Source organism: Chlamydotis macqueenii, chromosome 3 (genome assembly GCF_036417535.1).
Source record: "Chlamydotis macqueenii isolate bChlMac1 chromosome 3, bChlMac1.mat, whole genome shotgun sequence".
NCBI classification, from domain to species: Eukaryota; Metazoa; Chordata; class Aves; order Otidiformes; family Otididae; genus Chlamydotis; species Chlamydotis macqueenii.
Genome location: NC_141558.1, coordinates 7,960,030 through 7,984,907, shown reverse-complemented (window position 1 = coordinate 7,984,907; position 24,878 = coordinate 7,960,030). Strand labels below are relative to the sequence as shown.

Genomic DNA, 24,878 nt, shown 5'->3' with positions numbered 1-24,878 from the left:
AACACAACCATCCACAGGCTGCTCTTGGAAGGGACCCAGCCACCAGAACAGCCGCCACAAACACTCATTCAGCTTAACGGTGTCTTTAAATGTTGGGGAGCAAACTCAGGCTTCCCGGCACATGAGAAGCAGAGCCTCTCCCACTTTTGGGATCCCCCCACACAGCGGGAAGGTGGTATGGAGAACACAGCAGCCCTGTATAGGCTTTTCCCTCCCAGCTGCCTGCTAGCTCCATCGTCCTTCTGCCCTTTCCAAATACGCACAGGGAAGACCGGCCCCTCGTTGTCCATCCTCATTAGCCCAAAGCGAGCGTCATGCCTTGTGCACGATTGCTGGAGAGGCCGAGGGGTTACGTGGAAGGAGAGAGGAGGCCAGAGGGCAGTTTTTCTTCCAAATACCTTTCACACCTATGCACCTTCCCTCCTATCAAGAGCCTGCAGACCACGGGATTAGCCCAGCCTCGTTACCCTTGATTTGCAAGAGATGTCTGAAGTCGAACACTTTCATTTTTAAAAAGCAGTAAGGGTTTTTTTTTTTTTTGTTTTCTTTAATGGCCACCCATAGCATACGGGTGGATGCATCTGCAAGACCTCCAGGCTCTGCAACCATGGAACATGCTGAGGCAAGAGAGCATTTTTGGAGGGTTTTTATTCCCCTCTTTGCAACATTCACTAATAATTGGAGGAATAACTTGAGGCAGGGCTTTATTTTACACCACCCGAGGAGGCAGGGATCCCAAATTGCTTCAATTGCTTTTGCGTGTGCATGGTGTTACTGGGACGCAGCATCCTGCTACGTTTGCTGCAGATCCCATGCGTGGGCTGTAGAAACATCTTACTCAGACTGATTTCTGGCATTTAAAGACAACATTTACCTACCTGGCAGGAACACAAAAAGGATTAATTTGGGGGAGAGAAAGGGAGAGGGAAGAGAAATGCCCACGCAGCTTTATATAAATAAGAATAAAAGGTGTAGCCACAGTTTATCCCTTGTTACAAATGATTGGGTTTGGTTTAAACCTAGAAAGAAAATTGTTGGGTAAGAAGATTAACTAAAACTTTCTTTTTTTAAAAAAAAAAAAACTACAGCGCTGTGGTTCTGGATGGAAAAATTTATGCCACCGGTGGGATTGTCAGCAGCGAAGGACCTGCCCTGGGAAACATGGAAGCCTACGACCCTAAAACAAATACATGGACACTTCTACCAAATATGCCCTGCCCTGTTTTTCGACACGGCTGTGTAGTAATCAAGAAGTACATTCAGAGCGGCTGACGTTACCCAGGAGTCGGATGGAGAACTGTTTGTACCTGCTGAAAGCAGGCAAGAACAACACTACTACTTAAGAAACAAAAGCAGCAAAGCCAGCCAGTGAACATATTGCTCTACAGTCTTGAATAGTGTCTACATTGAATGTAGAAAAATCATCCTCACCTTTTGGTGAACAAGGAGCAGAGAGCTCCGTGCTATGTAAGATATTGTAACTTAAGAATACGAGGGTGTCACTAGATGTTATAGTGGCACTTGTTCTGGATGTCGGCTTTTGGTCAACCCAGGTGCAATAGAATTTCACATATTTTTTAAGCTGGGGAAGAGAGGAAAAAAAAAAAATCTGCATTTTACTTCTAGAGCTCAAGCTTGATTCTTAAAATAACCATGCAGATTAGTTTTACTATTACACTTTAGGCATCAATCTATTTGAAAGGTCAAAGTGTCCTTACCACTTTGATTCCTACATTTGTTTTTAACAAATACACGCTTTTCAATACCAATGACTGAGAGAAATCTTGTGTGACAGATGGCTTACGTTGATGTCAGTCTTCCATCAGAGCAAACGAATCTTTCTTTTCTAGAGTAGAGCCCAGAAGGGGGTGAGGTGGGGACTGGGGAGAAGAAGAATAGCCATTGGTCATAGATTCCATGTAAAATGATGAAAAAAAAAAAAGTCTGTTGGGCTGGGTGAGTCTCTGCTCCTGGTGGTACTTGTGTGGGCACGTGTGGCCGTGTGGTGGGGGGCTTCCAAACCTTTTCCTCGTGGTTTCTGCTGATGAGTGAACTTGGCAGTGCTCGATTCCCATAACACAAAGTGAAAATGGTTTTGATTCCAGAGGCATTCTCCTGATAAACCCGCGCTTTACTTCTCATTGGGATTACGTTAAGCCACACAGCGTAGCGTGGGATTTCCACCTTTTCATCAAATGGAGAAGATGCCTCCTGTTGTGGCTACGCACTCAGTTTTGGCTCTCAACCAAAATTCCTTATGTTGGGATATACGCCACTATGTTTTATGTGAAGTCTGAGAAGTTTTTTATTTTATTTTTCCACCCATAGCTGTGGAAATCTTGTACTTCTCTTATTTACAGATTTTAAACACACGAGTTTAAATCCCATGGTAGAATAATGCGTAGAGTTAAGCCCAGTATAAGAGACTTAAAGTGATTACTCTGTAGAGTTGTAAGTATATGCACAGCACAGGGGTTATATTTTTATATATATTAAAATATTGTCTATCCAGAGAGCATTGTGATGTGGAAATTCTTTATAAATTTATACATAAAAGGATGAAATGGGAGATGGACTGGGTAACAGAGGGGGCGAGGGGAAAGAATATTAAAAAAATCACAAATAGGAAGTAACCCCAAGCTAAGGATTGTCGGATTTCTTTCCAAGGAGAGGGAAAAAAGTTGCCATACTTGCCTTCGCAGACTCAAATCCCAAATGCCGTGCCGGTAATTCAAGAAGGAGGGGCATCTACAGGGCGTGGGTCAGATCTTACAGTCAATATCTCGTTGGATTTCATACCAAATACGCTCGCCTTTTTATACGAGGGAGGTCTGCCTACAGCTTTGGGGAAATCAATGCAGATGGTTAGCTAATCATCTTATTTTATTAATGGTTTATAAAATAAAAGAAAAAAAATGTAATTTGTATATTGCAGTATTTAAAGAAGAAGTGCTCAAGTCAGCCGAGTCAAGCTACAGGGTGACTCAAGTCTCTCATTTTGACAGTGAGGTTCCAGCCTTTGTTATGCAGTTGTTTTATTTATTCTTTAAAAAAAATAATAATAATAAGCACAACAAAATTATATACTAGTATGTCATTTAAAGTATTTATGTCAAACAGGGTGCAAGTGTGAACCTAAAGATTGGAGCACAAATTTCTAACTGCCTGGGGCAGGACTAATTTTAGCGTCGGTGTGTGTCTGCCTCCAAAGGAGGTGCTACCTGTCAGCAAGACCCAAACACATTCAACATTTCCAATTTAGCTTATTTCTTCATTTCTCACACTGGAACAAAACTGGCTATTTCTGTGAATAATATTAAAAACAGGGTTATCTGTAATGGTATTGTATATAGTTTATGTTTACTGTTAAGTTCTTGTTATATTATAATAAATATATTTATAGATCTAGATTCAGCATCCAGATTGGATTAATTTTGTCACGACTGAACGAGAAACAACACTGCCTGAGTGGTGACTTCAGATTTCATCCCAGCCAAGGATGAAAATGTGTTCATTCCATCCAGCTAGCTTCTCTTGCAAATTCAAAACTGTATTGCTAAGGGTTAAATGCTCGGTAGCTTCCAGAGTTCTTCCATTCTCCTTTCCAACAAAATTCTTAGAAGTTATTTTGGATTTTATTTAGCAAGGCTGTTTCTTCACCTATTTTCCCAAACTTACTACTCAGTGAAGAATAAAAGGGCTAAAGATAGTTTAGGGAACTAATAAACTGATAAACAGCTTTTTTTTTTCCTTTTTTTTAATTTTAGTTTTTGCTTTCTTTTACATGAAAGTTAGGATTTGTACTGCACTGCTGCTGCGATGTCTAAAAGATGAAAACCACTTTTGCCCTATGGTCAAAATTCCTTCCTCTCCAGCGTGGGAGCTCCGTCACTCACTGGACACAGCTTTCAGAGAGCACTTGAGTGCAACCGTTCATGGGTTCTCTGACGTTTCATTAGGGGGTCATCTGGTAGTTGTAAAACTGGACATGGAACAAAGATGAGCCAAATAGAACTGGTCTCAAAGACCACCGCAGTGGGAGTTTCAGCTGGGTCTTGGGAGGCAATATCTGTGCTACACGTTAGCAGGGAGACTGACACATAGTGAAATTGTCTCCGGTTCTTAGAGTACATCTATGCAAATATTTAAGACATGAACCACAGGTTTTAAACATTTTAGTTTAGGGTTGAACAGCCTGTGAAGATTACTAAAAGCTTTGCAATTCAATATTCTACAACCATGCTGCAATAATCCAGACCAAGTGGAGTGGGTTGCCAACCTTTTCATCAACGCTCTGCGAAGATCTCTTACTCAGCGCTAGTCAGTACCACTCGGTAGGATGAACAAGACGCAGGCTGTTTGCTTTCCTTGTATGTGGAAATTATTTTAGTTCCCCTCTGGGAAGTTGGCTGAGTGCTTTTGCCAAATGAATCATGTGCACGTATCTGCTCAGAGGTTTTGTCTTCTTAAAAGCTTTAAGAAATTCAGGGGACAGGCTGGCTCAGCAGGCTGGTAATGGTAAGAACTCTTTTGTTGGCTGGTTTGGCTCTCCCCTGGCTCACCTGGGCAGGCCAGTGATCTCCAAATGGGGCTGTTCACCGCGTTCAGGTCATCACCTACCCCTGACAATTTACACAGCTCATCCGCCCTTCTCCCATGGTTTCATCCAGTGGCAAACACACTGTACTAATAAAACCTCAGCAACCTCGTCTTTTAATTAACTGCAGCTAGGTGTTAAGGCTGAGCTTAGCACAGCGCAATAGGAGCAAGCTAATTAGAGCATTCGTTACACTTCAGCTTGCCCTTGGCGGAGTCCGGACAAACCGAACAGCAGCACGAGCACCCGCGTCCCGCAGCTGCGGGGGCTGGCTGGGAGAGGAGCCGCAGCCTGCGCTCCTTCTCGAGCACCGTTACGTTTAATCAGCAGAGATGGCAAGGGCAGAAACTGCTTCCAGGACTTGACCCACCTGACCACCCAGCTTCTCGTGAAGAACGCCTCTGAAATTCGGGACCGCTCCCAAAACTTTTCTTTGCAAGGGCAAGGTCTCAGACCCACGCTGCCTCCCCATCACCAACTGAAAAAGGTGACTTAATGTTACGTGGGGGACAAACCTACACCAGCGTACACAGCCAAGTCCTGGCAGGCTGCAGCTGTGCCAGGCCCCTGGGAAGATGCTGACTCGGTATCCGCTTCCACATTTTTTACAACTTGTCAGGCTAATACAAGCTTTTCAAAATGGATGAGACCCTTAAGCTCACCCCTTAATGCCCTCTTTCCCGTTTCAAGCCAGCTCAAAAACAGGAGCTGAAACGTGCTTTTGGCTGAGGTAGGGATGCCAGGACGTATGGAAAGGCAGCAGTTGAGTTCCCATCCTCAGCCAGTGTTCTGGGTTGATAACTTAAGACTGCAGGAAAAGCCAGACAGAAAATGGTCTGGAGGGACGCAGATGGATGCGTCCCGGGCACAGTGTTTCCATCACTCATTACATTACACTGGACAGTGATACCAGAACAAAAACCTGTTTTTCCTCTGAAAAGCCAATCTGTTTGAGGCACGATTAAACACTCACTGGGGTTAGAATTCATGAAAGCAAGAGCTGCCATCGCGGGCTGCTTAGCCGAGCCGTGCGAGCACGACACGCGGACCAGCACGGCCTGCAGCTGCTGGAGACTGGAAGCAAAAAAAAAAGTGACAGACTACCTTGAGAAACGACTCTGCCTTTGCTCGTCACCCGTGTTTTTTCTTTTGATAACACACATTACTTTTAGTAATTCCTGTTTAGCTAGTGGATTTCTTGAAGAGTAACAAATTCCAATTTTCTTTATCTTAACAAATTCTACTTCAATCAGTAGCAGCTTTACACACAGAATTAAATGTTTTGGCTCAGTTACTACCTGGGAAAAGGAGGGCCCGGTGCTGTCATCAAGCCAAATCTGCCTCTGAATTTTTCATTAGTGATGGTCCATACGGTGAAGGTTTGAAAGGCTGCCTGCTGGTTTTAATTTCATCATCTGTTATTTTTGACAAGCACTCTCTTTTCCTTCAGAGTTCATACCCCAGATCTTACACAGCAAGATTCCTACCGACAACGGTATCAAACTCTTTCACGACCTGTCCGGAGAACAGCACTAGTGACCCAGGTTTTTAATAGCTCGACAGGCAACTTCAGCATGTGGCTTGTAAGCAAATTAACACAGAACTAGGAATTGTGAGGACAGCCGGGGCTAAGCTGAAGATTACTTAAAGTCATGCCTTGCACCACAGGCAATGCACGTACTCTCTCCGTCGTCTGGCATCGGTGACCTTTTCTCATGTTTTTGTGGCTGAAGAGCAGACGCCTAACAAAGGTCACCAGTAGCGTTCCTCATAAGCTTCAGCTTCCCACCTCAAAAAATGTATGTTCAAATAAAATAATAGCTCTTACAGGTAGAGAGGAACCAGTTCCCCTCCAGATCTTGGGAACTTAAAGCAGTCCCTGATTTCTAATACAATGTCCTTGCGCTGGTGGACAGCATCAGAGTAAGGATCAGTGAACTGAGCTGTGAAGGTGACACATCAAATGCTTTAAGTCTCAAGAGTTGAGCATTAGGCTCTACCAGAAACACTGTCCCTCCACCCAATAATAATAATCAGCTCTCGCAAAGCAAGCCTATATTTCCAAGCCCACTGAAACTTCTGTTGCCACTCTGTTTCCATTAAGAGATCTTCTTTTAATTATTTACTTTCATGTCCAAGGAACTCAGGGTTCCAGCACTTGTTGGCAAAAGTTCAGTTTTACCTGCTTCAGTTTGTGCCCAGTTTTTCCGCAAGCTGCCTGTTTACATACTAGAACATAGGAATGCCACACACAGCCTTTCCAGGGAACATGAAGAGGTGAAAGGTGGCAGGAAGCGCTTGGGAATAGCTTACATTTCTGTTTGGCAAGAAGCATCCTATAGGGATTAAGCCATTCAGGCTGCACACTACCTGGAGAGGATACTGGACTTTCCCTGCTGGATAATGGTTTTCAAATTCAGGAGGTAATCACTCAGCCATCTGCAGAAAGCCCAGAAGTCTCTGCCCTGCTGACATTCATTTTTAATACCACGTGGGTATTTCAGGAAGAGCGCCGATAATGTGACAGTTACCAAACGGGTAAGTGAAATGAGTGGGTAATTACAGGGCATCACCTGACATCAATCCCAAGGAAAAATAGAAAGATGCTATCTAACTAAACTGATCATGAATCAAAGAGATAAGAATAAATATGTCAATTTTCTAGAAAATCAGCTGTATCACACAAACATGATCTCATTCTCTGACAGGATTACACGTCTGATTGATAAGGTAATAGATTTTCAACAGCCTGTGACAAAATACTTGAACTTTCTCACTGTACAGGATTCAGACAGCAAATATTAAACAGACTAAGAACAGGCAGATTAATTGAGAAGTATCTAATCTGATCAAGAAATTCTCAATTTGGTATTATCAGGGTATTTCTAATGGGTGATCCTCTTCTTCCGAAGTTCTTGAAGGAAAACGTTGACATAAATCACTGATCACAGAGCTGTGGAAACACAGATTAGCAGAGCAGAAGGTAATGAGGAGCAAACAAATCACACGTAGTGTGCTGGCTCCTCTGGTTGGCTGGGACCACTGACACAAAACTTCTTTTAATAAAGCAAAGAAGGACCTCAGAGAGGTGTGAATGAGGAATGCTGACATTCGGTATGGGGAACGGCACCATTAAAAGCTGCAAGGCTGAGAAGAGTCAAGCAACAAGAGCTCCCAGACCAATTTCATGGCATAAAAGGACCCAATTGATTTTTGGATGAGTAAAAAGGGGAACAGCGAGTAGGAATCGGTGATTTTTAGCCCTTTATATGGCACTGGTGGGACCAATGCTGGAATATCACATCAATTTCTTCTGTGAGCAAAGGTTTTAGAAGATGTTGAAAAATCGACCTACCGCAGAAAAGAGCCACAAAATCGACTTAAAGGTTGGAGGAAATGCAGTGAAAGCCATAACGGGCTCATTTTGCTCAGCAAAAAGAAAACTGAGAGGCTACTTCATCACAGTGCATTAGTATCTTCGTTGCATTGGGGGGAGGCGGGGAAGGAAAAAAAAAAAAGTATGAAAAGTCTACAACAAAGAGAAGACAAGGAGCAGGGCCTGGAAGTAGAAGCTGGACCAAAACAAATGAGGAATAAGGCCCGTGTTTCCGTCGGTGAGCTTAACCACTCGATGAAGAGCTCAAAGAGCAGGGCAGACATACAAACCCTGCAGATCAAGACTTTCTTGCAGAGACTCAAGTCTTACATTAAGTTAGTAGACCCTGCACAGGCGTGAGATGAAATCATACATGCCACAGCATCGGGTCCCACAAACTAGTGTTTTCTGCTGACATTATTCTCTGTGAATAAACCTGAATTTTTGTGAAAAACTGCTATAAGCATTTAAATCACCATTAGATGTCAGCTCACTTCCATTTCCAGAATTTATTCTCATGGATTGAAAAGATTAACACCATGACATACTGAAAATGTGCTTGTGCTTTTGTGGCTGTCCTCTGAATCTTGTGAAAAGGAAGCTTTTTATTTTAAAAATACACTTTCGGGACATGTTTTAAATTTTAGAGCAAGACTCTGAAGCACTCTAACCCCAATATAAAGGCTAGACATTAATTTTAAACCAGTGAGATCTCCAGGGCTTCAGGAAAATCTAGTCTTACATGCTTGTATTTCTGACATTTATTTAAAATGTCTACACAAAACAGCCATTTATTACTAAACTGATGTTAACAGTCACATACAACATGTGACTAGTCACATTATATTTCTTTTCTCTCACTATATCTTTTGTAATGTCACAGAGAATGCAGTGGGCATCATTTCACAACTCATTTCAGAATTACATTCATTAGAAACCTGAAATAGATTGGCAATTTGTCCTTGCCTGTCACCAAAATCAGGTATCACAGCTCTTCCAGGTAGCCTCCAGATCCAGAAAGGATTCTACGAGTTGTTACAAAGTCAGCAAGAGTACAGAGGACCTTTAAGATGGAACTAGAGCTGGGGTTTTGGAGATGAAAAATAGTTCCTTAACAAAACCACTATTTTCTTTCCCTCTACAGCAGAAAGACTCAATTTCTTAGCAAATTAATGTAGTCCAAACTTAATGTATTTTCTAGGATAAATATTTCAGTCTCTGCTTTACTTCCTTTGCTGAAGAAATATTTCAAAGGAAGCCCTTTTGAAATTTCCTCGAGTCTTTCCTTCCTCTCCATCCACAGTCCCAAAGCTGACAGGTCATCTGTTACCTCCTGCTTCCGTACACAGCAGAACATCTCGGGGTTACAGCACAACTCACATTTCACATGGACACAAAGGGGCTTTCCTCACGATGTAACTCACCCCACAAAACCCCAGGGTGACAAATGGCATAAGCATTCCCAGCAGCCATCCAGTCACAGGGATCTGTACATTTCTCATGTGTACTCTGCCCAATTCCTGATTGCTGTGCACAGAAGTAAAGAAAACAAAACACGGAGGAGTCCACCACAGCAGAACCAACTCCACCTGTGCAGTGCGCTAACACAGCCTAAGTGCTACAGCACTGATTCCCCAAATGCAGAGCCTCAACAACCTCCTCCTCTGCTCTATCCCACTCTTATAACTGACTGTGAGGAGCCTTCTAACACAGCTTAACTCAAGAATACCTTTTGCACCTGAAACTTGAAGGCAGCTTTATTCCAAATCAGCATCCACACGTCAGCAGACCTTAATGCAGATGGCCAGGTTTACACTAACATTCCACTAAAAGTGGCGAATCTCTTAAATCCTAGCAGCTCATCGGATTTTCCCTACTATTAAAGTAAAGCTCAATATAGCATAACTCAAATGCATTCCTAAAATAAATGGAATTTAGTAGTAATCACAGCCATTTACTGGCTGTGGGTTCAAACGAAAAACACTCCCTATGCAAATGATCACACAAAAAAAATTACCCACCTAGAAATGGAATCAGGCTGAATTCATTAGTGTTAAAGTTTATAATCCCTCATTGTTACGTAATAGTTACATGACCACAAGTGATGCAGAAAAGGAGAAAAAAAAATGTTTGGCTTCATTAATCAGTTCCTAGGTTTACTGATTTAGCTTGCAGAATTTATTTACATGCAGTGCCAGCTTAAAACCCCACATATTACAAGTCCAAATCCTACCTGAGATAAAGAACAAAAGGATCTCATTTTTAGTTTACTTAAATAAGTTTTCTGAGAGGTTTAAAGGAGGAAACAGGAGGTGCAGCACTGCAATTTAAGGAAATCTGGGGAACAGCATTTCAAAACGACATTCAAGGCAGAAACCAACAGCAGAAGGAAGTGTTAAGCAGGGAACACTTGAAAAATGAGTGTGCACAAGCTTTTACTAAGGCTTTATTAACAGCATGTGATGCAATCCAACTATTCCTCACTAATTCATGCTTTTGAAGCACCACTCAAAGTTCACTAAGTATTTTTACAAGAATCCTTTTGTCAATGCCCAAATAAAGCACAGTTTTGTCCCTTTTGGCTGATTATTTTTACAGTCACCATTAGAAATCGGGTCTGAAACTATTCTCTCTGTTAACACGGCCATCACCACTCCTGAAAGACAAACAACATACACAAGACCCCATACCCTACGTCCTTCACTCACAGACTGCAGACCCCTTGGACAGTGTCAAGTGCGGTGCTGGTATCTGCAAGGCCATTCAGATGAAATAACACATCCAACCACGCTGATACAAAATGAGCCTAGGCTCTCACTAATCAATTACTACATTATTATATTTAAATAGTAAGTTATGTATTTAATATGTAATTGCGCTTTCAAAGCTGTATATAAAAGCAGAACTGGAGTCAAATATGAAAGAAGTTACTACTACCCTCCTTCCTCAACTAGCCTTTTCCCCAGGAGCCCTACAGCTTAAGGTACACAGAAAGGAAAAGAGGAAAATGAGCAGGTGTGTTTTATGTCCTGCACATCAAGAGAGGCCGTAACAGATCCACAGAACGGCTTCTCATACTCTGTTCCACATTGTATACATCACACGCAGTTTGTTAGCTCCGGATACATTGAAAACGAGTAAGATGTGAGTTGATTCTTCACTTGCACAGCCTCTAGCAGCTTGCTCTCCTATACATGAATTATTTGGGAGGAATTCCTAGATAAATTAGAAGTTCATCTTTAAAAAAAATTAACAAAAACCAAAACCACAAAAAGTAAGAACAACTTTCATAAACAGGGAGGAAAGCAAGTGTTTCCTTAAAAAAACCTCTAATGAGAAACTCTGGTATTACTTGGATGCTGATGCACCATAAGCAGTCCTGGGTGGTACCCTGCAACTGAACACAAAAAATTTTCTAAGCACAGAGCGTAACTTCATCACAAGTATGCTATTCACTCGCCAGTGTGCAAGGCTAATTTCACTTCTTCAGTCAAAATCAATAACGAAGTTTTTTTTCTTTAATGGACAAACACTGAAAGCAAAACTTACAGGTTAAACCGCTCAAAAAAACTAAACAGCAAGATCCCACAGTAAAACATCTGAACCACAAAATCAAGGAGGTCTAGTAAGAAAAAGATTGAGATTAGCTAGGAGGCAGCATTTCTTTTAAATACATTTTTGAAGGAGCTAAAGCTGTGTTTTCTTCCATCTTTATTCAAGTATTTCACAGCAGTTATATTACAAATTACAGTAAAATGTTCAAAATTTCCAGAAGTTCAAAAAAAATTAAATAACTTACTTCAAACTAACGTAAAATGAAGTCAAAATGCAAAACATCGATTTAAACACAGTTCTGAATAAAACTATAGAATCCAAAATATACCATAGTTGATGAAGGAAGTCTACTTAATCCACGAAGTAGACACACGTTAATGAAAACAAACAGGACTCCCCAATGTCTAAATAACCCAATGTACAGATACAAAAGATGCAATTACAAGCCCAAATTCAAGCTTATGTTGTGATTACAAAATAAAATAAAAACAAAATAAATGACTATCAGCTGCAGGACCTGCCATTCAGGAGACTGAAGGTAAAACCAGAGCTGACCCACCAACTTCATCAAAAAAAAAAAAAAGGGAAGACAAGATATTACAAAAAACAGTAATCCTATAAATACATTGGCATATGAGCAAATCAAGTAACAATACAGAGGACACAAACCAGAACAAAAAAAAATTAATCACAGGTGAGATTCAAGCTTGCAAATACAATTAACTCCATAGCCACCAACTTCATCCAAGAGCAACTCTGTCTCCAAGACAGCCCCACCAGCCTCGGAGGGAAACCTCCTTCCTCTGGCCAGCCGCGTTTCACTGACCCCAGCACAAGGACTCACACAGGAGTTTATTTGCAATTTTCACAACAAGAAACAAGGAAGAGAGGTCAATTTGTACAAACTCTTGCCAGTGCTATGTGGCAACAAAATCAGAAACATACAAAGAGTAAACAAGTTTAGACCACATGGATAGATCAACAGCTGTTTTAACTCTAAAACCACCAGACATCTGTAAAGGAAAACAAAAACTGAAGCGTGGTTATTTGGGCTAGGAAGGCGAGTATATCGTTTTAGGTAAGCTGTCCACTAGAACATCTGATATCAGCTACTTTTCTCTACAACAACATGGCAGCTCCTCAATTAGTAAAGTTGCCTCTTAACAATTTCTCCCAATCAACAACTGACAGTAAAAATTTTCCTTTAGAAACTTGACCTTTTAGAACCATTTTTAATGCTAGGCATTAGCTTAAACTTGCTTCTCACACATACTGGTGACTAAAGTTCTCAACTGTTTTAATTCATATAAATTTATTATCTTCTTAAAAATTGTATGCAGTTTTATCTTCCACAAGTGCTGCTGTTACTTGAACAAAAACTTCTTTGAGTAAGTGAAACTGGAATAAATATTTTTAAAAAATTCTGCAGCAAGAACCTGAGACTTGCAAAAAACCCTTTTATCAGAAACTTGCTACAAAAAATCTGCTACATTTTATTTAATCAAATCTTAAAATTTGTAACAATTTCCATCAAAATACAAAATGCTGTTAATGTACCAGACACAAAAATATCTCAAACAGGTATGATGCTAATAAATACTAAATGAAACATGGAAAAAAATCCCATAATCAAATCTGAGATCAAACAATCTCATCTAAAATGTGTTTTCTGCTTGTTTTTGTTGGTTTTAATCGCACTTTCCCACCTAAAAAATACAGTGTTTCTGCATGGGTTGCATTTAGAAGGTGTAACTACATGTACATGAATGCTGAAAAAACCTTTTTCTGCCATTAGCTCTGAAGAAAAACAGTGGCATTCAGAGGAGAAAAAGATCTAAGATAGAATTCTGTTTAACCATAATATACAAAGCACTTTGGATTACTGCAGTAGCCCAAGGCCCGTGTTTTGCTTCTCTGCAGCACTATACTACTATCAGCTGTAGAGGTGGAGACAAGTACCTTAGCTTCAGCTTGTAAATGGGAGCAGAGTGATTACAGTCCTCCATAAACACTGTTGGTAACTAAAATACAAAAAGCTGAGGTAGCTCAGTATCTCTGCAGTAGTCCAAGACTGTTTTCTCTAATTAAAAACTAATCACATTGTGTTGCATATTTCTGGAAAGACACTTCCGCAGCTACGTAGGGACAGTCACAATGAATGGTTAACGATGGTAACACCAGCCAACTTCTCTAAAACACTTTCCACATAGGTTTGAAATAAATCAGCCCAGATAATGTTTTAATACTGGGCTTGTGATAAAACACATTTTTCTTGAAACTGCCTAGACTGTTCTCTCCAGTTGCCAGAAAGGAAAGGTTCTGAACTACGTAATTCAGACCCAGAGAACTTCGGTCCAAACAGATCGACTCAAAAAGCTGTCCTCCAGTCCCCCCACATTAACAGTGCTTTGCACGGACAGAGTTGTGAAGCCTAGTTTAAGTTTTATTTTCAAGTGAGCTCAGGCTCCAGGACTTTGATCAACTATAGCATCATCTTACCTGCACTGCACAGTCCAAGCTATATTACAAACATGGAACTTCAGAAAGAAACCTGCCAGTATTAAACTCGGTTTTCTTAAAGAACTCAAAATGGGAAACAGAGATGGTGGGAATACGCTTAATTTTTAGCAACACAGAAGAGTCTCACTGTGTAACTTGTTTCTAAAACATACCAATGAAAAAGTAATTTCACCATTTTGGTAAAGTATGTGACTTTTTCAGTGTGTTTTAGCTTAGTTCTGTAGAGTAAGACAGGCATTATATAACCACAATACTGGTTGCCATCCAGTGAAGAGAATACAAATCATCCTTGTGAAGATCTTCATTCTGAAGACAGCTTTCTAACATTGCCATTTGCTACAATCCAAGCCAACAGATTAGCCTTATCTTTCTCAATTGACTAAAAGGCACATTAAAGGCAGTTCTAGAGAGCCTCATCTTCAAATTACTGTACATCCAGTTACTCAAGATTCCTACCACAATGCATCATTGCCTTCTTTAGAACAGATTGTTTTGTCCGTTACCCCAGAGAAGAGAAAAATTGGAAAAAAAAATTTAAAAAAGGTTGCCTGTTTAAAAATTTTCAAACTTAGATCTGCTCTTTCCAGTTCTCTTGTATGTGTTGGTCACCACTTTGCCTGAAGTTTCCCCAAAGATAATGCATGTAGAGTGAACAAGAGCAGAAATGAGAACAGTTTCTGTAGCACCAAAAATCTCCAAGCTGTGGCATCGTATTCTTTATTTATATCAGATACAACTATATGAAGTTCCGTTTGGTTCTTGTAGGCTGGTTGGTTTCAGGTACCTGAGACAATAGCACCAAATTCAACAGAAAGAAAAAGAGAGAGCACTTAAGACCAAGGCTCCGCACATACTTGGTGCAAATGGAAACTGAATGGCTCAGAGGACTGCTCTCCCATGAGCAGTTTGAGAGGATAAACCCACCCATCTTGACAAGTTCACAGGAATGTTTCAAACACACGAACTGTTCTTTCCATCTCCTGCAAGAGACACAGAGCATTGATTATACATAAACATAGACGGAAATAAAGTTACATTACATAATTGTGTTTACTGGTCTATTTTTTAAAAATACAAACAAATAATTAATAGGAAAACAGACAATTCTGTTCATTAGCTTCTATCTGCTAGCAAAATACGATAAAAGAGGAAACTAATTTTAGAAGTATTAATGCAGAAAACACTTTTTGTGTTTTCTTGCTTTTGAATATACCTGTAATTTGAAAAACAATTATCAGGACTGTCATTCTCTCAAAATGCATCCACTATGACAGTCCATGAGAAAACCCAAGTGTATTAGGGTCACTTTCATAATTAATGTACTCATTATGTATTAAGAAAGTGTTGCAATTGCACACTGCATGAATTCAGGTCTTACTGAACATTTACACTGTTGGTGACCAAACTGTAAATACTTATCTGCACAGTTCAGAGAATCAAAGTAAATATCAGTCTCTACATACTCCTGCTGGATAAACGTCTTTTTACTCTACCTAACATTTGGCACACACTCTCAACGTATTTTTAGGTGAAGATGGCAGAGGAATAGCATGAAAATTATTTGAAAAGTATTTTACAGGAACTCTACAATATCATATACTAAGGGCTTTCCAAGTTTTGTTGTAAAATATTTAGTGTTCAGTGACCCAACTGGAAACTAGCAATTCTTGGTCCTTTTTTTCAGGAGAGCTGGTTGTCAGCTGAATCAGCAAGCTGATCCAAACCCCTCTACAATGATGTTTGAGGGAATGTGTGTCTAGAGTTACCATCAGCCTACACCAATGGTGAAATGACTAACTAACTGCTGACGCAGACCTTTGATAGCAAACACTGTAGAGGCAAAGGACGACAGCAAAGCAGACAACTGGCTTACATCACGCTGTACTGGACTCTCCCAGTGGTATACTTACCAGCCTAGAAAAAGTTTGCAAACTTTTAAGGTCTTGTATGAAAGTCACAATCAGCAAACTGCATGGGGCAGAGGTACAAATTTTATTTTGCCTAGCTATGTAAACGCAAGTAAGGGTAAGCGCAGCAATGCTGGCTCAGTATGCTTATAAAGTAGCCACTACCTCCGCTGTTACTCATACCACAAATGTGGCAATTGGTTCTACTCCATTTTTACTCTACCAGCATGTGCTTCTCCATGCTGCTCTATGCTCTCCTTTTTTTTCTCTTGAATTCTTAATCTCTTTCTGAGGAAAGTATTACTAGAAACAACCTCTGGTTTTTAAGGCATTACTACATTAAATGTTTTTCTGTTTATAGGTACCTTCCTCAAAGTCTATTTAAAGCTTCTGCCTCCTAGTACGACAATAAATGGATAATTAACTTAGTTTTTGAAAAAAGCCTCACAAAATTCAGATAAAGAATAAAAGAAAATGTACAACATCACCTCTATAAGTTGTGATTTGTCATAGTCTCTACGATGTCTGTAGATGCACTGACTGAGGAGTGAATACAATCTCTCAAGTTGGTCAACAGTCAGGTTGTCACTTTTCTTAACCACCAAATCAAGCAGTTTCTGTTGGGACAACAAATGGTGAAGTTAAGAGGGCTTCTGTAATAACTTCTTTTTTTTTTTAAAAGGACAAATCAGAATGTAATCTCCTTCTGAAGCCCTATTTTGGAGGGACACATACAAATAAAATGGACCACACTTGGCTATCAGTAAGGCCACTGCTTCCATGTAGATCCAAAAAGGATTCAATGCCTCTTCTCACTTCTCTGCTTATACTCACACTTTTTTCCTTGTCTTAGACTGTATACTCAGCATAGCTGTGGCAATATTTGTTCTGTATGAATGACAGTTCATCCTATTTCATCTTGGTCAATAATTATGCCAAAGCAAACCATAAAAACTGTCTTGACCGCTAAAGCAGACACTGCGAAGAACTTGCATTGGCATGAAATTGTAAGAAGTACCAAATGGAAATACATTTGGAATTCCACAAATGTTGAAAAATGGTACAATAGAAGAAGGACGGGACAACACATGTAAAACTGCTCATAAACAAAAGATGAAAGTGTGTATTTCATAAAGTAGCTGATAATAAATTTTAAGATTTTTTTTTCCTCTCGTAACACTTCTATTGTTTCCAAAGAAATCATCATCTGTACTCCACAGCAAGTGGGACCTAAATTGCACAGTAGGTCAAGCTAGTTTCTACAACTGAAGACAGCAAATTTTATTGTAACTTCGCTTAAAAACAGACAAAATTGAAAGAAAATTAACTAGCAGGGGTTCAGTCTATGACGCTAAAACATCAGCACAAATTCCAATTTGTTTTCCAATCCACTAACAGTTCTTTCCACCAAGTATACGTACATGGGAAGGGAAAAGATGATGTTAACTCCTAATTACTAGGCACCCAACAGCTCCTCAGTAACTGGCATGTCCAATTAACACATAAGAGTACCTGCAAAAACTGCAATTAAAATAGTGGACTGCTGTGCCATTACTGGATTTGTAAAGGCAGAAATGATGGGACAGTAAGGATTCAGTAGTTTTATTCACTTTTCACCCAAAAAACACTAATCAACAAATCATCTTCAAAAGTTAGTGCTGCCATAATATTTGTTTGCAGTCAAAAACAAAGGAGATGTTGCTACGTAACAGAGGAAGGAAGCATTATTGATGGACAGTTTCATTAACAGTTCACCTCATTTTTCAGTTCCACTACCTTTAGTCTGTCATGGTCAACAACAACAGAGGGTAAAGGATCCGATAGTTCTTCCGGGACCTGGTCCAAACTTGTGGGCTTTGACTGTTCCGTAGCGACTTTTCGTGTTTTCTTGCTTTTGAATATACCTGTGATTTGAAAAACAATTATCAACACTGTCATTCTCTCAAAATGAACAGCTTGTTTCTTCATTTTGGTTTGATTTTACTTGTTTGGTTTGTTGGGTTTTTTTGAACCAAGCAAGCATGATTGTAGCAGTACACAACACTCATCAGCTCTGCAGAATTCTGAATGCCTTTAGGTGCACAAAACCACAGTTCAGAAGATACATAAGAAACTGGTCATCTTAAAAAATGAACTCCAAAGTCCTAACAGAAAAATGAATGACACTGAAATTTTTTCCATTATATAATTTCTACTTAGCTACATAAAATTACACAGCTGCTAAGTGAAGTTCAGATATTAAGCTAACGCTCGAAATCTTTCTTTTCACGCTTTTGTGACACATTTCTGTTTTCTTCCACCTCTGTATTAAAGCTGCTACCCAATACTGTTGTGAAGTACAAAATATTTTTAGGACTCCTGATTCTCTCCCTACACTCATTTGCCGTTTTTCTTCTCCTTAACTATTTAAAATGCCTTTTCTTCTGAGGACTCCCCGTTATTATAACCATCCTTAACATATACAAAATTCAGCTACTAAATTTAGAAATGTAAAGGCTCTTAATATACATCATACTTTATTTCTGATACTTAGGACCTTTCTTCTGGTATTCTCCTTACCCTTAGAGAAAATATGTATGTACAAACACAGTCAACATGTATATAGTGATATTCTCATAATTCAGATCTCTCATTAAAGCTCATTTACTTCGTAAACTTCAGCGTTAACTTTTAAAGTAAAGACTTCATTCTTTTAGGTAATTCTGAAAAGCTAATTAAAAAGGCAATAATGTATAAGGCTTTTATTTCTCTTCCCTGAGGAAACTGTCCATTGGCTTCAAAGGTCCGTGGCCCCTTACTTTTATGCACCACCAGGATTTCCCTTCTCCTTTTCTCTCGTGTAGACAGTGATAGAAATAGAGGCAATGGTTTCAAGCTGCACCAGGGGAGATTCAGGCTGGACATTAGGAAATATTACTTCTCGGAAAGGGTAGTCAGGCACTGGAATGCACTGCCCAGGGAGGTGGTGGAGTCACCAACCATGGGGGTGTTCAAGAAACGTTTGGATGTTGTGTTGAGGGATATGATTTAGCTGAGAAGTATTGGTGATGGTTGGACTGGATGATCTTTTAGGTCTTTTCCAATCTTGATAATAATTCTGTGAATTCTGTGAACTAATTCTCTTATCTTTTTGCTGCACTGTTACTGTGTTGACTGTAACTCCAAAGCCAGACACCTTCTCCAATAGATAAACAACGGTTTATCTGGCTTTTGCTATGAGTTAAACTGCTTTAATTTTTGCTATAAGCAGATATTTTTCAAGGAATACATTCTGTATTTCTACAGTATTTCATCCAATGTCAATGATACTTATATCATAAACCTCTAAAAAAAAAAGGTCAAAATATATCACATAGCTCAAAATATAGATCAGATAGAACATAACGACCAAAACATATATCATATGTATCTGCATTTATAATTTTTAAAAATCTTTAATTACTGTTTAAATGTTATCTCAGTATTTACAATACTTCCCATAAAGCCTACAAGTAGGGTAAGAACAGAGATACACTTACTTGCCTAACAGAACATTACAGCAAGTCAAGGGTGGGCTTCAATTTATCTATGTGGAATTAAACGTCGTAAGCATACTAGAAGTTTCAGATAGACAAACAGCAGTTCAAAAAATATTATCATATAATAATTGAAACATAAGATACTACAATTAAAAATATACACCTATTAACTTGGACACCAAGATAAGGACAGCAGCATTGAAAACAAGTTATACCTTCTTTATCTGCTTCAATATCTTTAGTTTCAGCATCTGTGCTCTGTAGTGTTTTTTCATTATTGCTGCAATGTGGTAACTCAGCTTTCACTAGATCAGCTCCTTGACTTTCACTGGAAGCTTCTGTTTTCTCCTTTGGCTGATCTTCAGATGAAGATTTTTGCTTCTTACTAGACCCATCACTGTTATCACAGGGTGAAACAGCATCAACTGATTCCATTTTACCATTATGACATGCTGGAACAAGGATACTCTCTGAGCTGCGTACAGATGTCTCTCCATTCACACAGTCCCCTTTCGATGTGGAGTCCTTCCTTAATTCCGTTTCAGCACTGAGGATAACACTGTCAGTTATTAAGAGAGATTCATTTGAGCTCTCTTCTTCTGTGGATGCAAAATTGTTTTCCTTTCCTGATGTCCCATTGTTAAGCCTCTGCTCTGCATCTATATCCATAATATCACAAGAGGATTCATCATTTGTCATAGAGAGATCTCCTGTTTCCTCCCCGTTCTCCTCAATGCAGTCAGTGCTGATCTCCAGCTCTCCATTTTCCAGCAATTTACTGTCCTCTCCATGATTTTCATCATCAGCAAACTTTGCATCATCTTCATCTTTCTTTAAATTATTTACTTTCCTCTTCTTAATAATGCCTTTGCCCCACTGTGAGCGTCGTCTTGATTTTCTCCTTATTCGAACTGAATTATAATGAAAAAAAGAAACTTTGAGATGTACAAGTACCACTCAGTAAGCAGGCTAGGATATTAGAATATGCTGTAGTGTGTGAGGCAATCAAATGTATTCACATTTCAAGGAAAAAGCAAGCTGCCTCTTGATTTCAATGTGAGCAAATTACAGATACCAAAGACTTTTAGAAGTATAAGGAGTGAACACTCAGTCATGTACACAATCCCTATTCTAAACTACGGAAACAAGGAAGACCTGCTAGCCTTTCCTACTTACTGTATTTTATATATACCCATTTGTAGGTAAAACACTAAAAGAAAACAGCTGAGCAATGACGTAGAATTCATTCTCATTTCTGTAAAGCAGACTCTAAAGACAGTTACTCTCATTTTCCCGTTTCAGAACCTCAGCAATTTGAAATCATCATACAACGAGATGGAAGTGCAATCCTTGGATTCACAGAATAATGCAGGTTGGAAGGGACATCAGGAAGTCTTTAGTTCAACCTACTACTCAAACCAGAGTCAGCTATGAGGGCAGATCAGGCTGCTCAGGGTTTTATCCAGCCATGTATCGAAAACCTCCATGGATGCAGATTATACCACCTTCACGGGCATCCCATACCAATGCATAAATGCAGTAACAATGAAAAAGTTTTTTGCCCTATATCCAGTCAGCACCTCTCATTTCAATTTATATTCGCTGTCAATTCAAAGGCATCTTCACTGTTTAAACTGGCTATATCTCCTCAATCTTCCATTCATTCCCACCTCTGTACTCAAGTTCACTGGATTGATAAAATGTGGTTTTATAAAAATTAGGGTTTTTGTTTCAGATCCAAACCATTTTAGCAAGCCTGTCTACAGCAAGACCTCACAAGCACCAGCATGTATGCAATGAGCCTGTAAGCAGAAGGGGAACCCCAGCTCCCTATGCTAGCCTCATCATCAATGTCTTCCCCCCTATATTATGCAATTCAACTTGAAGCAACATGGACACATGATCTTTTTTTTCCCCTCACTCCTGTATCCTTACTTTTTCATTTGTACTTTCTGTGCCTTTGAAAAATCACATAATAAACTTTTTCCAGAAAGGGCACTTCTTTACTGACCTATTTGCAGTGAGATACAACTAAGGCACCAGTCTAAAAGGTTTGGGGGTACATTTGCCATATGATCAGTAAACAGAAAAAGACCACCACTCAAACCTAATACTACTGTCAACACCCTTTTCAAGAGCTCAGAAGACTAAGGAAGAGATTAGGAAAAACTGAAACTTCTACATTCAAATTCAAGTAATGATGCAGACTGCTCATATTTTAGCAAAATTGCTGAAGTCGCAGCCAAGTGATTATAATGGAGAATCACAGTCACTAGTTACCAGAGATTAAGAAATTTTCTTCCGTTTCAAAATGAACTCCTATATTGAGCACTTCCATAATGTTCTTGGTATTTGTAGGCTGCTTTGATTTATAGGATATTAAGTCCTAGATCTCTGTTTGCCAAGCTCACACTGAGCTACAAATATCTTGCTTTGAAGATACAAGCACTATGCAGGTATAAGTGTTGAGAACTAAATCACAGAAGCTCAGAGAGAAGCACAGTTGTAGTTCAGAATTTCCTCCGCATGAGTGGTGTATATAAGCAGGTAGTTTAACCACTACATTAGGAATAAATCTTAACCTTCTAGTTTTCAAAGATACAGTCACGTTGCAATAAAAACAGTCTCACTTCGAGTGTGTATTTATTGTTACAAATAATCCTTACTGAGAACTGTAACATTTGAGGGGAAAATTCCCTTTCTCCAGCTATTTTGTAGATTTGTTGGTGGTTTCTATAGTTAGTTTCACTGTTTTATTGATGACAAACTAAAACCTGCTCACATAACTTTTCAGAAGCTCATGTAATCTTTCCCTAGATTGTGCAAGAGATTTTCATTAACAGAAGCAGCAAATCTGAAACTAAACAGGGAGATGTAAACGTACAAGACAAAAATTAGCCTCAGGTCAACGTACAAAGATAAGTAAAAAGATGGGGAGTAAAAGCCTTTTAAAGTAAATTTAGTATGTCCTAAAGTGTATAAATTCATAAGAAAGTTGACATTTTTAAAGATACATTGACTTTGGCTTTTATGGCTGACTTTGCTGTAAGAGTCAGATATTATGTCAAACTACTTGACATTTAAAATATCAATTAACTGTACTTTAAATATCCCACTTTACTAGTGCATCCCTTTTGTCCATCATACGAGCTCTTATGAATTCTCATTCCAGGTATTTGCCCAAACACACAGGTACATTCCTAAAATTCCTGAATGTGAGAAAAATCACATTAAGGTAAAATGCCATTAATCTTGCATTACACATGTAACTAAATTTCAAGTCTTCCTAAACGACAGTCAGCAAGTCCAGCTGAACACTCACTCTCATGCAGCAGTATTCGAACACACGTACATCTTGGCTTTTACTGCTGTTTTTAATTAGGCCAAAGCAATCACACAAAGTGCCACAGAAGATGTTCTCTCAGGAATTCTGAAGTTTACACTACCTCAAAAACAGTAAATGTAGTAATTTTTTTTTGGCTTCTTCATTGAAGCACGCACACAAAACAGAGCTTTGGTTTAAAAATTGCTATTATAAAACCAGTGTTATGTCACAGTATTTAAAAAAATACTGATACCTCCAACCAACCCCTGAGATTTAGAAAAGAACAGCACCATTTCAGCGCCAGATACTGCAGAACACGTCCTTCTAATATTTAACAGTATTTGTACCGACAAAAGCAATAATCTAGCTACTTTTGGATTTCACTCACATTTAGTCAATAGACTTCAGTTAATGCTAAATTTTCTCATCCCAGACTCTTACTCCTTCTTGTTTGAAGGCAGCACCATTGTCCTCTGAGACATCCAGACCTGTAACCACAAGTGACTAACACCACACAGCTTCTTGCTCACCCTCCCCCTCCCCAGCGGGATGGGGGAGAGAATTGGGAAGAAAGAAAAACTCATGGGTTGAGATTAAGACAGTTTACTAAAATAGCAAAGGAAAATTACAATAACAACAGAATATAGAGATACTAAAATATACAAAACGAACAACGCACGATTTCTCACCGGTCGATGTCCCAACGACCGATACAGCCCGTCCCAAGCAGTGATCACAGAAACAAAACCGAGCGGCAAGCAAAGGAGTGGGAGAGAGAGAGGTGCGCACCTCCCACGCCACCCCAAGCAACCCTCACTTATATACTGAGCATGACATTTCTGGCATGGAATACTCTCTTTGGCCACTCTGGGACAATTATTCTGGCTGCATCCCTCCCAGCTTCCTGCACCTGCACATCAGTGAGATCTGGAAAGCCAGACAGTGTCCTTGGTCTCATAAGCAACTCATAACACCAGTGTGTTTAGCAACATTAAATCCAAAACACACTGGCTACTGAGAGGAAAGCTAATTCCATTGGTGCCAAAACCAGGACACACTTGAAAAATCCTCATTCTTTATGTCCATATACTTCTAAGAACCAACCTTTTTCCCCGTCATTCAAAGCCTTTGCTTTCAGACCTTTCCATTTCAGCCACTGAAGCCTTGTCTCCTCAGACTTTCATAAATCCACCTAAATCTCTCATTTGAATTTATTTAACATAAAACTGCCTACATCATTTTCATTACCTCAGTGAGATTCTTACTCCTCTACCTAATATATCTTTGAGCCCATTCATCAGTTTTTATGTTCTTCATCATATTGAAAGTAGAATTCTAGTCCTCACGTTTAAACTGCCCCTTCAAAATGACGTCTTTTTGTTCTCATCTAGGCTGTACTGCTCTGTGCAAAGGAATGTCTTCTAGGATATGAGTAGAAATTTTGGTTACAGATCCTTAGCACCCATAACATCATTACACAGATTTTTCTTTTATATAGACAGCCAAGCCTCTACAAAGAGTGAAAAGCTAAGCAAGGAATACAACATTTCAAAAGAAAAACCAAGACCAATCTGTCTTTCTGTCCTGCCCACTTCCCCCAGTAAAGCTAAGGGAGTGGTACAAGTAGGAGGGGTGTTTAATGGGGCAAGGAACCATGTGACCAAACATAGACGTTGATGCCAGATTTCATCACCTAGACTGATTCCCTTTATCCTTACTAAAAGAAAAATAAAACTGTTCTGAGGAGCTGTCATACGAGACAGGAAGAAGTAAAATTTATCTCTGAATCTTGCAAGACAGTGAAATATAAAATAAAATTTAAAAAGGAAGAAGGAACTACCACAGGGTAAAAGTGACGCAAAACTAAAGGGCCAATGGGCAGTAAGTAAACGGTTAATGGATTGCTGTTAAATAATAAACTTCACCTGGAGTCCCCTCTCCTGTACCTTAATGTTGACATTTTATAAGGCTGTAAACTAGCAAGAGCAGAATCCCACACTTTTTATTTCATAGTCAGTATGATTCATGACACATTAAAGCTTTCAGTAAGGAACAGAATAGGATAGCTATTTACAGAAGA

The 24,878-nt window shown here is 39.4% G+C and overlaps 2 protein-coding genes across 9 annotated transcripts in view; one reads left to right on the top strand and one right to left on the bottom strand.

The window, feature by feature from the left end:
- KLHL29 (kelch like family member 29) overlaps positions 1–3,410 on the top strand; it is a 401,554-nt gene extending 398,144 nt beyond the window's left edge. For all 5 annotated transcript variants that reach the window (XM_086744242.1, XM_086744243.1, XM_086744245.1 and 2 more), the window contains one exon: positions 1,089–3,410. In XM_086744242.1, the coding sequence (XP_086600368.1) occupies positions 1,089–1,272 (184 nt within the window). In that variant the 3' untranslated portion in view covers positions 1,273–3,410. The remainder of the gene's footprint in view (positions 1–1,088) is intronic.
- An 8,257-nt stretch (positions 3,411–11,667) lies between these two features.
- ATAD2B (ATPase family AAA domain containing 2B) overlaps positions 11,668–24,878 on the bottom strand; it is a 79,320-nt gene continuing 66,109 nt past the window's right edge. For all 4 annotated transcript variants that reach the window (XM_086743231.1, XM_086743232.1, XM_086743233.1 and 1 more), the window contains 4 exons: positions 19,689–20,384; positions 17,732–17,859; positions 16,444–16,572; positions 11,668–15,028 (listed from right to left, as the gene is read on the bottom strand). In XM_086743231.1, the coding sequence (XP_086599357.1) occupies positions 14,987–15,028; positions 16,444–16,572; positions 17,732–17,859; positions 19,689–20,384 (995 nt within the window). In that variant the 3' untranslated portion in view covers positions 11,668–14,986. The remainder of the gene's footprint in view (positions 15,029–16,443; positions 16,573–17,731; positions 17,860–19,688; positions 20,385–24,878) is intronic.